Consider the following 13,910-nt stretch of genomic DNA (forward strand, 5'->3'; position numbering starts at 1 on the left):
TGGTCACCAAGGTCGCCAAGAAAATTGGCGCCTTGTGGCGGGCACGCCGAAGCCTATCAAGACGCTCTCGTCAGGTGTATGTGAAGGCGGTCATAATGCCCGACCTGCTTTATGGCTCCTGCTGCTTTTCAACCGCAATGCGAGAGGGTCAACTGAAACGACTGCAAACCGCGCAAAACAGAGCCATCCGCTGTATCGATGGCAACCCGCCCCGGACAGCCATGCAGCCGCTGCTCACTGCTCACTCCCTGTACCGTGTCAGCGAGCTCTACAGGCAGAAAATATTGATCACCATCTGGCGGTGCGCATCCACGCCCGCACCAGCCCTGTGCTCGCCCAGCTTCTGACCCCGGCACAAGGCACCCCTACCCGCCATCAGCAGTCAAATGGCCTACCAAGCCAGGCAAACCGTAGCCGCCGCGGTCAGCGGAGATTTTCTGTTGCTGGTGCTCTGCTGTGGAACGCTCTCCCTGGTGAGGTCCGCACAATTACCCGGCTACCTGAGTTTAAGCATACATGTGTACCATACGCCTGTAGGGAGTAGTTCGAGTTGCTGCTGATCGCTCTGCTCTCCCCCCCCCCCCGTGCAGTTCAGTAATCCTCACGTAGTATCACAGATACATGTACATCGTATTCTCTCTCTCTCCCCCCGTTTACTCGCAGTTATTAGTATCCTATTCTCTTACTATGTGCTTCCATAGCTTTTACTATGTTCTTCCATAGCCACTTCTAGGCTAAGCCTTCGCCGTCATTTTATTGGGTCGTCATCCCGTTTGAATGTGCGAAGTGAAATAAAAACCAACCAACCAACCATAATTAATTAATTAATTCGACGGGTTCGCGTACCGGGCAGGTCAAGAACAAGGAGTCGTACAACTCCCTGGTCAAGAACCACCTTTCCGCTTCCGTGGGACGCCACCACCCCATGATCAGGCGTCAGATGCGGCTCCTAAACGGTGGGGGAGGATAGATCAGATCCACCAACCATAGGCCAAAGGCCTAAATCCCATTTGCCACATCCATGATTTACTCATGCCAGGCCACGAGTTCCCAATTAACTGTGGGTCGCAGCACGGTTGGAAAAATCCTTCCGCTTCCAAGCAGGACTTGAACCTGGTACCTCTCGTTCATTAATCATGGTCTTAGACCAACCCACTGTGCCTGCCTGCCTACCAACCATATGCAGTCAAAAATTATACTTGTTGTGACCCGCGCTACTATTTAGAGTCTGTGCTCTTATTATTTTAAACCAACCTCACCCCGGGTCATTATTGGAGACCTGGGCTATTATCGGAGACCTGGGCTTTTCGAGAGAAAATTCGGTAAAGCAGAAATATTCGTCTGGAATTTAATTTCGTCGTTTTCGTCCAAGGAGCTTTTGGACTATTAAAATTAAATGCCGGACTAATGTCGATTTGTCCAGCTTTTCAATACACTCTTATGACCCATGGACGAAATTTACAACAAGACGGCAACGTCTGTAGGGCCTTCCCTATCAAAATAATAAATTCTACTACTACTACTACAACCGGACGAACTCCCTCTCTTTGGAGTTTATAGACGAAATTATTGACCGACGAAATGTTCTGCTTGTACAGTACTTCTTCTTTTTACATGTACATGTACTTTTAGTAAGTTACTCGTGGAGTCATGATGCAGGTCTAGACTAGTCCTTGTGGCCGGCGTGGGTAGACCAAGACTGAGAGATTGTCAATATTTTTATTTGTCATGGTATTTCCTGTGTTGACCAGCATTTTCAACGGCATGTTTGAGCAACACGAGGTGGTTGATATAGGCAGTGGCAGTCTGATCCCACTTCAGAAACCCAACAAGCCGCTGGGACCACCATCAAATTTACGTCCGATAGTTCTTCTCAACACGCTGCGGAAGACCCTGTCACTCCTCACTTTAGCTCGAGTCAGACCCAAGGTTGACCAGTACCTAGCCCAGACGCACAGCGGCTTCCGCCCTGGCCGATCCACCGCGGATGTGGTATGGGCGCATCGATGGCTTGTGGCAAAGACCCAGCGCTACCACAGCACCGTTCACCTGTTGGGCATTGATCTGTCGAAGGCTTTTGACACGATCAAGCGAGACACCTTGCTGACTGTTCTGGAGGCGTTTCTGAGTGACGATGACGTTCGCTTGATCAGGGTCTTGATCTCTAACACCAGACTTCGTGTTCAGCTTGGGAGGTGCCAGTCGGAATCATTTGCTACAACGAAGGGGACGCCACAGGGGGATTGCCTTTCCCCCGTTCTCTTCACGGTTTACCTGGAGGCTGCGCTCCGACAACTAAGGCAAGAGGTGCCAGCAAGACCTCTCAGCGACAACGGTCTGCCGCTCGAACTTGTATATGCGGATGATGCAGACTTTGTCAGCACCTCAAAGTCCTGGCTGGCGGACGTGGAGGCGACTGCCAGCACGGTGCTACCACAGTGGTCCCTGATCATGAACCGGGACAAAACTGAGTATACGGACATCTTCAGAAGTGCGGACAGGATCGATGAAGAGTGGAGGACAACGCGCAAGCTGGGTTCGCTGCTGGGCGACGAAGAGGATATTATGCGACGAAAACAGCTGGCGACTGCAGCATTTCAGTCCCTATGGAGCCTCTGGAAGAGGCATCAGCACATCAGCGAGAAGTTGCGTCTGCGGCTGTACAGCACTTTTATTGTTCCAGTACTGACGTACAACTCGGGTACGTGGGGGGTCAGTGTGACCGTTCTGTCTCGCCTGGATTCCTTCCACCGCCGTCAGCTAAGGTCACTCATCGGTGTGAAATGGCCACAAATAATACCGAATGATGCTCTCTATGCCAGATGCGAAGCTGAACCCTTGAGTGTCATGGTCAAGAGATCACGCTGGAGGCTGTTTGGCCACATCCTGCGGATGGCAGATGAATCTCCAGCTGTTATGGCTATGTTCGCGTACTTCGCCAATCAGCAACAGAAATGCTGGAGGGGTAGACCGCGGACGACCCTGCCGCAGGCATTGGTGGGAGATCTGCGCCAAGCCAATGCCGGATTGCTCGGGAACTTAGACGCTCTGCAGAGCCTGCGAGCCATTGCCCATGACCGACCCGCATGGCGAGATCTATGCATGAAGATCTGTGCATCGTGATATTCCGACAGGTCCTGAAACAGTCAAACTCAGGAAATAGCACTATTATTATCACTCAGGCTGCAATATTCAATGACATAATTAAAGACATATTCATAAATGACATATCTTCAATACCCATGAGCTACATTGTATATGATAATTATATCATTGTATCATCGTTCTAGCTCAATTTCTTTCCCCTGTCATAGTCCTGTTTATCATGTTCAGCATAAGCGAAGTTGTGGATCATGCTTGCATGGTTGACTCCAACGCGTACATGCAGGTAATAATAATAATAATTACCGGTATTATGAAAGTGTAGTATAGTACTCGTAAAATGTAACCGTCCTCAGCTGTGTGTCCATAAATATTAAAAAAAAATTGTCACTGGCATGATTCATCTTGAATTCTTCATGTTAAATTTTATTATGATTTATCAGGGAGTCGATCCCTGATTATTATCATGTGCATTGTCACCCATCCTGTAACTGGTAACCTGGTCACTTTATGGACAGGCAAGCTGTGCATGCCCAGGTCCCAGGGAGTCGTAGCATCTACAGTGAAATCTCGTTAGGAAGAACACTGATAAGACAAAATGTTTGCTTAAGAAGAACTAATTTTCGTAACTCCATTGGATAAATCACTGTGTATTCACTGGGGATACCATACGAACAAGAAGAACTCCCGTTATTGCGAACAAATATCATCGGTCCCTTGGTGTTCGTCCTAAAGAGGTTTGACTGTACTTCATGGGAGCGGCGGACCGTTGAACACGGACGTACGGGGCAACTGCAACTTTGAACCTAAACTGATGATTAATGATCAATAATCTTTATTTCAGGATTACCCAAAGGCTAACGTCTATCTGGGGGATCTCCTATTTGTGTGATAATGTCAGTGTGATGATGCGGGCTTCGACCTCGGGCTCAGTGCCTGTCACTCCATAAGTACATGTATGTGGGGCAGGGCCAATCTCATGTATACACGCTTACATAATGCCACTGCTTGTCTCAAGGGCCCGATGCTTGGGGTCAGCAGGTCAACTGACAGTCATGGAACTGCATAGACTACAAATCACAGAAAACCATATAAATCCGGTGCCGGTACATCATAGTTTTGCCGCGGAGTGCTATGACCTCGTGCCCGGTCTCAGGCCCTACATACCGTTACTCCCTGGTGAGGTCGCGAACACTATAAGTATAAAGCCACCCCGGCCTGGCTAGTCCCTCCCCAATAACATGTCGAGCCGTTCATTGTTGTATTTGTATTCAGGCCCGCCGGAACCGGTCCGGTTGGTCAGGTTATCACCGGACCAACTTTGTGGCCACTGACATATGTTTACTGCTGAGGAAGGCATAATTGCCCTGCCATATCACAAACAAACTGTATGAAAGAGTATGGTACGACCGGACCAATTGACAACTGCTTCAGCGGTCCTGGTATCTATGCGGGATTCTCCACAGGCCTTAGCCTAAATCGAGGGAGTCTCCGTCAACAGCTTATGAAGATTGAAGAAGGAGAAGCTGAGGAGAAAAAAAAGGATAGAAAGATGCAGGCTGGTAGTAATGTGCTCTATGACATCCCTACTCTACGTGGAATGAAACCAGAGGGCTCCGGCATAACGGGTGATAGCGAAGTGGGTGCGGGCAAGAGCGACAACACATTTTGGGCTGGATACAGTACGAATGGCAGCCGGGAGGGAGTTGTTGTTGTTGTAGTTGTTGTAGAAGTTTATTTAAACGTCGCACCACAAACAGGCGATTTCGCCTCCTTTGATACATGTGGACGACAGAAGGAATGAGAGAGAGGGGGGGGGGGGGCAGAAGTACGGAGAGAGGAAGGGTAGAAATAAATAAGCAATCAACCTCAGGGCTACACCAAAGCAAAAACGGAATGGGAACATACTATACAAAATAGCTTCATACATATATTGCAAAACACGTTTACTATTCTTCAGTCCGCTATACCACAGAAATGTGTACACTAGCCGAAAAGCATTTAAACGGAGCCATGATGCGCTTTTAGCAGGGCACAGAACTGAAGGTGGCTGGGCTCGGAACGGAGATCAGGCGGGAGCTGGTTCCACAGGACTGCGCCGATGAACTGCATGGTTGCTCGACCCGCAGGACCGGGCCAAAATGGTACTCGAACGAGGTGATGTGCTGCTCCCCGAGTGCGGTCACCAGTAACTCTCACGAAGAAGCTGGTGAAGAGGGAGCTAGCTCGGGAGAACAGACAACGACCATGTGGCGATGGTGACAAAGAGAAAGGTGGCACGGGTGTTTGTGCTGGCTCTAGCAGGCGGAAGCAGATGTTGGGGGCGCATGGGCTCCGTGTCAATCCATGAGGATGGTGGCGTCTGCATTACGGGAAGGTCACATTGGGTAGTGCTTGAAGTTGGCGCATAGAATATGGCAGCTACGACTTGGCTCGACTCCCATGCACATCATTTCGTCCCCGCAGGACCCCTGCATCAGGCAATCTATTTGTCCAATAAATGCAGCTGCAGTAGAGTCAGTGGAGTCAATTTCCGGCGACTCTCCTAACTAAGAGGACATGCAAGAATACAACTGTAACAAGTAAGGTTTGTGTTTTTATTCTCGCTACAGACAGTACAGTGTTCGTCTTTCTAGAAAGTGCCAGATTCTCAAACATACAGACAAATAAATGTAAGGAAATCCCGGTCTACATAATCATACACTGTGAAGTGGTACATGAGCGTGATATGATTGTATAGTGTGATGACACTGAATGTACACCAACAGAGCTAAGGCCACCCTTTGTTAATTCATTGTTTAACGTCCTTTTTTCGCGAAAAGGTACGCGGGAGGGCGGAAAAAAACAAAAGCCCATTCCAAAAACTGGAAACCCCAATCAAACATTTTAACCAGTAAAGCATGTGATATATACAATATTTCTGGGTCTAACGGCACTTGCAGGCATAGAACAACACTCTTTGATGGTACATTGGAGCACATGCCTGATGAATCCAACAAAACAGGTACATAGCATGGAGTTAGCATGTCATGAATTCATTACATCTGGATTTTTACTAGGACACACACCGTACGATATTTAAAAGCCAACAAAAAAAGAAAAAGAACACAAGACAAAGGCATGCCCGGGAGGCAAGATTATAAGTTTAAGGTCATGATCGGCACACTGTGAAACTACACAATCATGTATTTACAACTTCGCATATTATTGGTACTACTACTTTCTTGTTTTTTTTTTCCGGTCGGAGGCAAAAAGGTACGCGCCGGGCGCGGACGGTAAACAACGAAAAAAGAAAGGGTGGCCTAACATATAAAACACACGCTGACTTCTTCACACTCACACCACAATATATTGTGCATGCCGAGTATCCTGAGGACTTGCTATCTGTCCATATGTGTGTGAGAACCAGCATTTTTTCATTATTTTGTGTTTTCTTTCGCGCTCAGTATTCCTCTTACTATTGCCTTTAGTCTTCACACACATCACTGCACACGCATCACTGCACACGCATCACTGCATACGCATCACTGCATATTAGTCATTGCACTTGCTATGGTGTCTTTTTCCCCTGTATCCGTCCGTGACGAGAAGGCAATGAAACTGAACACTAGTTGTCGACAATTTCAAGGCAGAAATGTTGCTAGTGCCGTCGGAGGAGCCTGAAGTAGTTAGTTCTGTTCCGTTCAATCTGATAAACATCATAACTGTCGAGCCTTTAGGGCGCCATGATGGTTTTCTAGTCTTGTAAGTTGTATCGCTGCTTTTGCAACTGAAGTATACCGGATGTTGTGTGGCGTTGGTGTCAGGCCTTGCCCAAACCTGGAATCAGGCCAATCCCCATGCAGAAAAGACTCGGCATGATTCAAGGTTAAATCATGTTGCAGCAATGTCAGTTGAATGCTGAAGTTGAGACTGTAGAACCAAAAATCTGACGATACAGGCAACAAGGTGGAAACAGCTACATGTAGTTGTCTGGAGATGGAGGATCACACATGATGACGTTATGTGTTATCCTCATTATATTCATTCCGAATAGACATTTGTGTACGGCGTGCAAGTACCGTAAAATCAAGAGGATAATGTTCTTTTGGTAAAATGTATTACAGGTGGAATCCTGATAATTCGGATATGGCTTAATTCGAACATACCGCTTAAAGGGGAAGTATACCCTAAAATCAAATTTTCACCAGTTGTAGTCTTCTGGGTGCTGAGTCGAATGGTCTTGGTCCGAGGAAGCTGCGACGCTCCCTTCCTACTTGAATCCCAATCGAACTCGCGCACTTCCACCGAAACTGGGTGACTGCGCCCTACTAGATGGGGATTTGTATGCAAAATGTCACTAAAAGCGCCATTTCGTTCTTATAAAAGCACGGATGACCGCGATTGGCCCATATGTTGTAGTCTTTTGGACGCTGAGTCGACTGGTTTTGGTCCGAAAAGGCTGCGATGCAGCGTTCCTCCTTTATTCCCAATCGAACATGGTTGAACAAGTGGTCACGTGCTCCTTGGTGCCCAAATCACCTGGTCACCGCGCCAGCAGGCGACAACTTTCACACCAAGGTTCAACTCGAGTTCAACTCGAGTGACAGGACCGCACCCAAAAAAGGTCAAACAGGCTAGTAAGTTGTACCCTGCAGGCACGGTGACCAGGTGACTGGTGTACGCAGGAGCACGTGACCGCTTGTTCAACCATGTTCGATTGGGAATAAAGGAGGAACGCTGCATCGCAGCCTTTTCGGACCAAAACCAGTCGACTCAGCGTCCAAACGACTACAACATATGGGCCAATGGCGGTCATCCGTGCTTTTATAAGAACGAAATGGCGCTTTTAGTGACATTTTGCATACAAATCCCCATCTAGTAGGGCGCAGTCACCCAGTTTCGGTGGAAGTGCGCGAGTTCGATTGGGAATAAAGGAGGAAGGGAGCGTCTCAGCTTCCTCGGACCAAGACCATTCGACTCAGCACCCCGAAGACTACAACTGGTGAGAATTTGATTTTAGGGTATACTTCCCCTTTAATTAGAAGTTTTTCCAGGACCGATTTCTATCAATACGATTCCCACATAAAAAATTCTGATAATTCGAACCTCGAACTCGACATGTACGGTTAATTAGAAGTCCCACAGATTCCACTTACATAGAAAATGTGTGGGATTTGTGCTGATAATTTGAAGTTAGCAAAGTGTAATTCGAAGTTCACTGTACACTTGTAGTGCATATTCACGAACATTCTACAGTCCATGCACACGTGACATTACGCAATGATTGCATAGGCAAATTCTAGTTACTTCCCTTTTGATTACGTAGTGATTACATCACTTACACATTACCCATTTGCCACATCGAGCGTATGACGTTTTTCCATGTTCTTTCTCTCTTGCATGTCATGATGCAATACTGATTGCACCTACATGATGCAATACTGCTTTGTACTTACATCAGCAATTGCAATTCTCATGACCACATCCGTTTCCTTCTTGCACTTTCTACCGCAACGCACAATGGCTAACGCTTCTCTCTCTACCCTATATAAGCTGCATTCGCTTGCATATTATTCAGATCAATCGTAATCTTTTACATCCCGACTCAACTTGAATTAGTGCTTTCTTAGTTGTAATAAAACGTTGTGTTCCACGACCCGTTGCACGGCTGAGTTGAATCTAGCGAAGCACTAAATTGGTGACCCCGACGTGATCGATTTCCGACCTGATTCAACGTTCTGTGCAATTTTTAGAAATGTCCGACAACGAGCAACCCGCTCCCGCTCTCGAGGCTAATGCCGCTCCAGACCAAGCTGCAAACCCCGCTGGAAACGCTGGTCCACCAGACGCTCCGGCCCAAGACGGCCCTGCCGCAAGGACCATCGCGCCAGTCAACTTCAAACTGCCGCCGTTCTGGCCAGGTGACCCGCAGTTATGGTTTGCGCAGGCTGAAGCTCACTTCTCCAACCACCGGATTAACACCTCCCGAGCACGGTACAATGTGATCGTGTCATCGCTAGCTCCGGAGTTTGCAACAGAGATCCGTGACCTGTTGATCGCTCCACCGGAAGACGAACCCTACGTCAAGCTGAGGGCTGCACTCACAACACGGACGCAAAAGTCGGAGCAAATCCGACTTCGAGAGCTGTTGTCAACCGCCGACGTCGGTGACAGCAAACCCAGCAAGGTCCTACGCAGAATGCAGCAGCTACTGGGAGGAAAATCGCTTGACCCTTCTATCTTGCGGGAACTCTTCGTGCAACGTCTACCCCCAGCTGTCCGTCAGATTCTAGCAGCTACACCTACGACTCTGTCTCTGGAGGAGTTAGCGGCCCTCGCTGACAAAGTGGCCGAGTCTACAGTCCCATCAGCGAACACTCAAGTACACGCAGTTTCGGAAAAGGCCACTTCAAAAACTGCTGCAGTCGGCTCAACTGCCTCAAGTGCTACCACTTGTTTCAGCCCCAGCTCTGACTCGACGACTCAGCTGTCGCTACTCCGTTCGGACTTGGACAAGCTGTGTCTGACTGTACAAGCGCTAACCAAGGTGCGCTCCCGTGGACGTGACGATTGCCCCATCAAAACGGCGGGATTTCCAACACGGGATCGGCGCACTGGACGCAGCGCTTCCCGCTCTCCCAGCCGCGCCGTACGCATTGAGGACACCGATAGCGACGACGTCTGCTGGTTCCACGCCAAGTTTGGTGACAAAGCTCGACGTTGCCGATCTCCATGCCGTCTGTCGGGAAACGGGACCGCCAGCCGCTAATCGCGACCACTAGCCCGGCTGGCTCCACCTCCAGTTCTGAAGGTCGCCTCCTGTATATGCGTGACCGTGTCAACGGAATAAATTTCCTGATCGACACCGGCGCCTCAGTAAGTGTACTTCCTCCGTCCTTTGCTACCTCTGTAAAACGTTGTCATAGCCCTAGTCTTCGTGCCGCCAATCACAGTACTATAGAAACGCATGGTCAACAATTCCTTGAGCTTGACATTGGTCTCCGTCGGTCGTTCAAATGGGTGTTCGTTGTCGCCGATGTCAATTACCCTATCCTCGGAGCCGATTTCCTGTGCCACTACAAGCTGACTGTCGATCTTGCAACGGGACAACTGCAGGACTCCTCGACCAATCTACGCATCAACGGAGTGGCCGCCGATGTCACGGATTCTGCAGCCAACCTCCTCGCAACCGATCAACCGAACCGATATTCGTCTCTCCTGGCCGAGTTTCCAGACCTTGTTCGACCTGCTACTGGTGAGTCGCCATCCAAGCACAATGTTACCCATCGCATAGTCACTAATGGCCATCCCGTGCATGCTAGACCCCGCCGCTTAGCTCCTGATCGCCTTGCCACTGCTAAAGCTGAATTTCAGCACATGCTCACACTGGGCATTGTTCGCCCGTCTGCAAGCTGTTGGTCTTCCCCGCTGCATATGGTCCCGAAACCCTCTGGTGACTGGCGCCCTTGCGGCGACTACCGAGCCTTGAATAACTGTACAGTCCCCGATCGCTACCCCATTCCTCATCTGCAAGACTTCACTTCCCATTTGCATGGCACGACCATCTTCTCCAAGATAGATTTAGTCCGAGCATAACACCAAATCCCAGTCCATCCTGATGATATCCCCAAGACTGCCATTACCACACCTTTTGGCCTATTTGAGTTTGTCCGAATGCCCTTTGGTTTACGCAACGCTGCCCAAACCTTTCAACGCTTCATTGGTCAGATCACTGCCGACCTTCCATTTTGCTTTGCATACATTGATGATCTCTTAGTCGCTAGTGCTAGCCCCGCTGAACATGAACGCCACCTCCGCTGCCTGTTCCAACGCCTAGTTGATCACGGTATCATCATCAACGTACAGAAGTCACGGTTTGGCGTATCCGAACTAGACTTTCTGGGCCACCACGTTGATGCCACCGGTATTCAACCCCTAACGACCCGAGTCCAAGCTATCAAGGAGTTTCCGCTACCGACCAGTGTCCGTAAGCTACGAGAATTCCTAGGCCTGGTCAACTTCTACCACCGGTTCCAGCGCAACCTCGCAACCCGCCTTGCACCACTCAACGCCATGTTACAAGGCCGGCCGAAGAGCAAGGGCCCGCTTGAGTGGACGGATGAGGCACGCGAGGCCTTTGATTCGACCCGCAGCGCCTTAGTCCACGAAGTCACCCTCTACCACCCTAGCCCTGACGCTGCCTACAGCATGATGGTTGATGCATCCAATGTTGCCGTCGGCGCTGTTCTACAACAACACATCAACGGTGAGTCCCTGCCTGTCTCGTTCTTCTCACGCAAGCTAAAGCCGGCCGAGACCCGCTATAGTACGTTCTGCCGAGAATTACTAGCCATATACCTCGCCATCAAACACTTCCGTCATTTCCTGGAAGGCCGTCCGTTCCACGTCTGCACCGACCATAAGCCACTGATCCACGCTATCCGAAGCCACTCGCAACAACACAGTCCTCGCCAGCAACGACACCTCAGCTACATTGCCGAGTTTACCACTGATCTGCGATACGTCCCTGGTAAGGAAAACGCTGCAGCTGACGCACTCTCGCGTTGTGACCTACCCGATGACGCCATCGCAACCATTGCCAGCCTGGACTTCGGCAGCCTCGCCCTCGCTCAACGGGCCGACAAGGAACTCTCCAAGCTCCGTCACACTGTCCCTCCGTCAACATCACTCGTCTTCAAAGACATCCAGTTTCCCATGGTTAACACACCGATGACGTGTGATATCTCCACTGGCTCCGCTCGTCCATTCGTCCCAAGACAGTTCAGTCGAGGTATCTTCGACTCACTCCACAACCTCTCTCACCCCGGACACCGGACCACCCGGCAGCTCATCACCAGCCGCTACGTTTGGCCGTCAATGAACAAAGACATCGCTGCGTGGTGCCGCTCCTGTATCGCTTGCCAACAAACCAAAGTCCACCGACACACGACCACTCCACTCGCCAAGTTCCGAAAACCAGATGCCCGATTCTCGCACGTCCACATCGATATTGTGGGACCGCTTCCACCGTCTAACGAGTTCTCGTACCTCCTAACAATGGTCGACCGTTTCACTCGTTGGCCCGAGGCCATTCCCATACCCGACATCACCGCCGAGACCGTCGCTCGCCACTTCGTGAGTTCCTGGGTTTCCCGCTATGGTGTACCGACTCTTCTAACTACCGACCGTGGTTCCCAGTTCGAATCGTCCCTGTGGTCCTCGCTGATGTCTCTCCTGGGTACGTCCCGCATCCGTACAACCGCCTACCATCCTGCCGCTAACGGGTTGGTTGAACGCTTTCACCGACAGCTGAAAGCCGCCATACGTTCTTCAGACAACCCCCGCCGCTGGACCGAACATCTACCGCTGATTCTACTGGGAATTCGTTCTTCCCTCAAGGCTGATCTAAACTGTTCGGTTGCTGAACTAGTCTACGGTTGTCAACTCCGTCTACCCAGCGATCTGTTCATCGAGACACATGAGCAGTTTCCAGATCCCACATCCTATGTTAGTCGGCTGAAGCAAGCCATGGCTGAACTCCGCCCTACACAGCCCCGCCACCCATCTGGCCGATCCGTATTTGTTCCTGCCGACCTCGCCACCTGCAGCCATGTGTTCCTTCGCCAGGACTCCGTTCGCACACCGCTACAACGTCCATATTCTGGCCCCCACAAGGTTCTCCGTCGTACGGACAAACACTTCACCATCGACCTCAACGGCCGCACAGACGCTGTCTCTATTGACCGTCTGAAGCCAGCCTACATCGATGGTGAAGAAGATGCATCGGCTCGTCCTGCCCCGACGCCGTCTCTCGCTCATGATGTCCTCCCACCACGACAGACCTGCTCCGGTCGTCAAGTGCGCTTTCCCTCATACTATTGAGCCACTCTCGTGTTACATTCCATTCAGATATTGTAGGTTACATTACCTTGACTTGAACCATTGCGCATGTCATTTTCATATCGTGCATTTCCCCCGGAAATCCACTAGGTGGGGAGCTCTGTAGTGCATATTCACGAACATTCTACAGTCCATGCACACGTGACATTACGCAATGATTGCATAGGCAAATTCTAGTTACTTCCCTTTTGATTACGTAGTGATTACATCACTTACACATTACCCATTTGCCACATCGAGCGTATGACGTTTTTCCATGTTCTTTCTCTCTTGCATGTCATGATGCAATACTGATTGCACCTACATGATGCAATACTGCTTTGTACTTACATCAGCAATTGCAATTCTCATGACCACATCCGTTTCCTTCTTGCACTTTCTACCGCAACGCACAATGGCTAACGCTTCTCTCTCTACCCTATATAAGCTGCATTCGCTTGCATATTATTCAGATCAATCGTAATCTTTTACATCCCGACTCAACTTGAATTAGTGCTTTCTTAGTTGTAATAAAACGTTGTGTTCCACGACCCGTTGCACGGCTGAGTTGAATCTAGCGAAGCACTAAACACTGTACTGGTCAATTCAGTTTGCACGAGCAGGCTGTGCCAGTCAGTTCAGTGTCCGTAAAATTTGTGTCTAAGGTCCATAGCGCAACTCTGCGTGACCGTGAGAGCATTTTGACATACATATTGTGTTGTGGGTTCATGTTTGGATAATTAGAATTTAGAATGTCCGGATATAAATTAGTTTTCCTGGCATTTTGAGGTTCGAATTATCAGGATTTCACCTGTACATGCTACAGCATGCAGTCATGCAGATCCGAAGTAACTACTTAGTTGCAGTATGTATACATGGTATACTCACTTAGTCTTCATGGTCTTTGCTCATGATGAACGGAACTGACTGTCTGTACACTCCAAAGA

General features: G+C 49.5%; 1 protein-coding gene across 1 annotated transcript; it reads left to right on the forward strand.

The window, feature by feature from the left end:
• The first annotated feature begins 8,839 nt into the window (after positions 1–8,839).
• Positions 8,840–9,853, forward strand: LOC135816501 (uncharacterized). The gene has a single exon (XM_065329697.1). The coding sequence runs from the start codon at positions 8,840–8,842 to the stop codon at positions 9,851–9,853; it is 1,014 nt and encodes a 337-aa protein (XP_065185769.1).
• The last annotated feature ends 4,057 nt before the right edge of the window (positions 9,854–13,910 follow it).

Source organism: Sycon ciliatum, chromosome 5, assembly GCF_964019385.1.
Source record: "Sycon ciliatum chromosome 5, ocSycCili1.1, whole genome shotgun sequence".
Classification (NCBI taxonomy): Eukaryota; Metazoa; Porifera; class Calcarea; order Leucosolenida; family Sycettidae; genus Sycon; species Sycon ciliatum.

Excerpts from the sequence above, each read along its gene's own strand:
- LOC135816501 (XM_065329697.1), top strand. The coding sequence starts at position 8,840 with ATGTCCGACAACGAGCAACCCGCTCCCGCTCTCGAGGCTAATGCCGCT.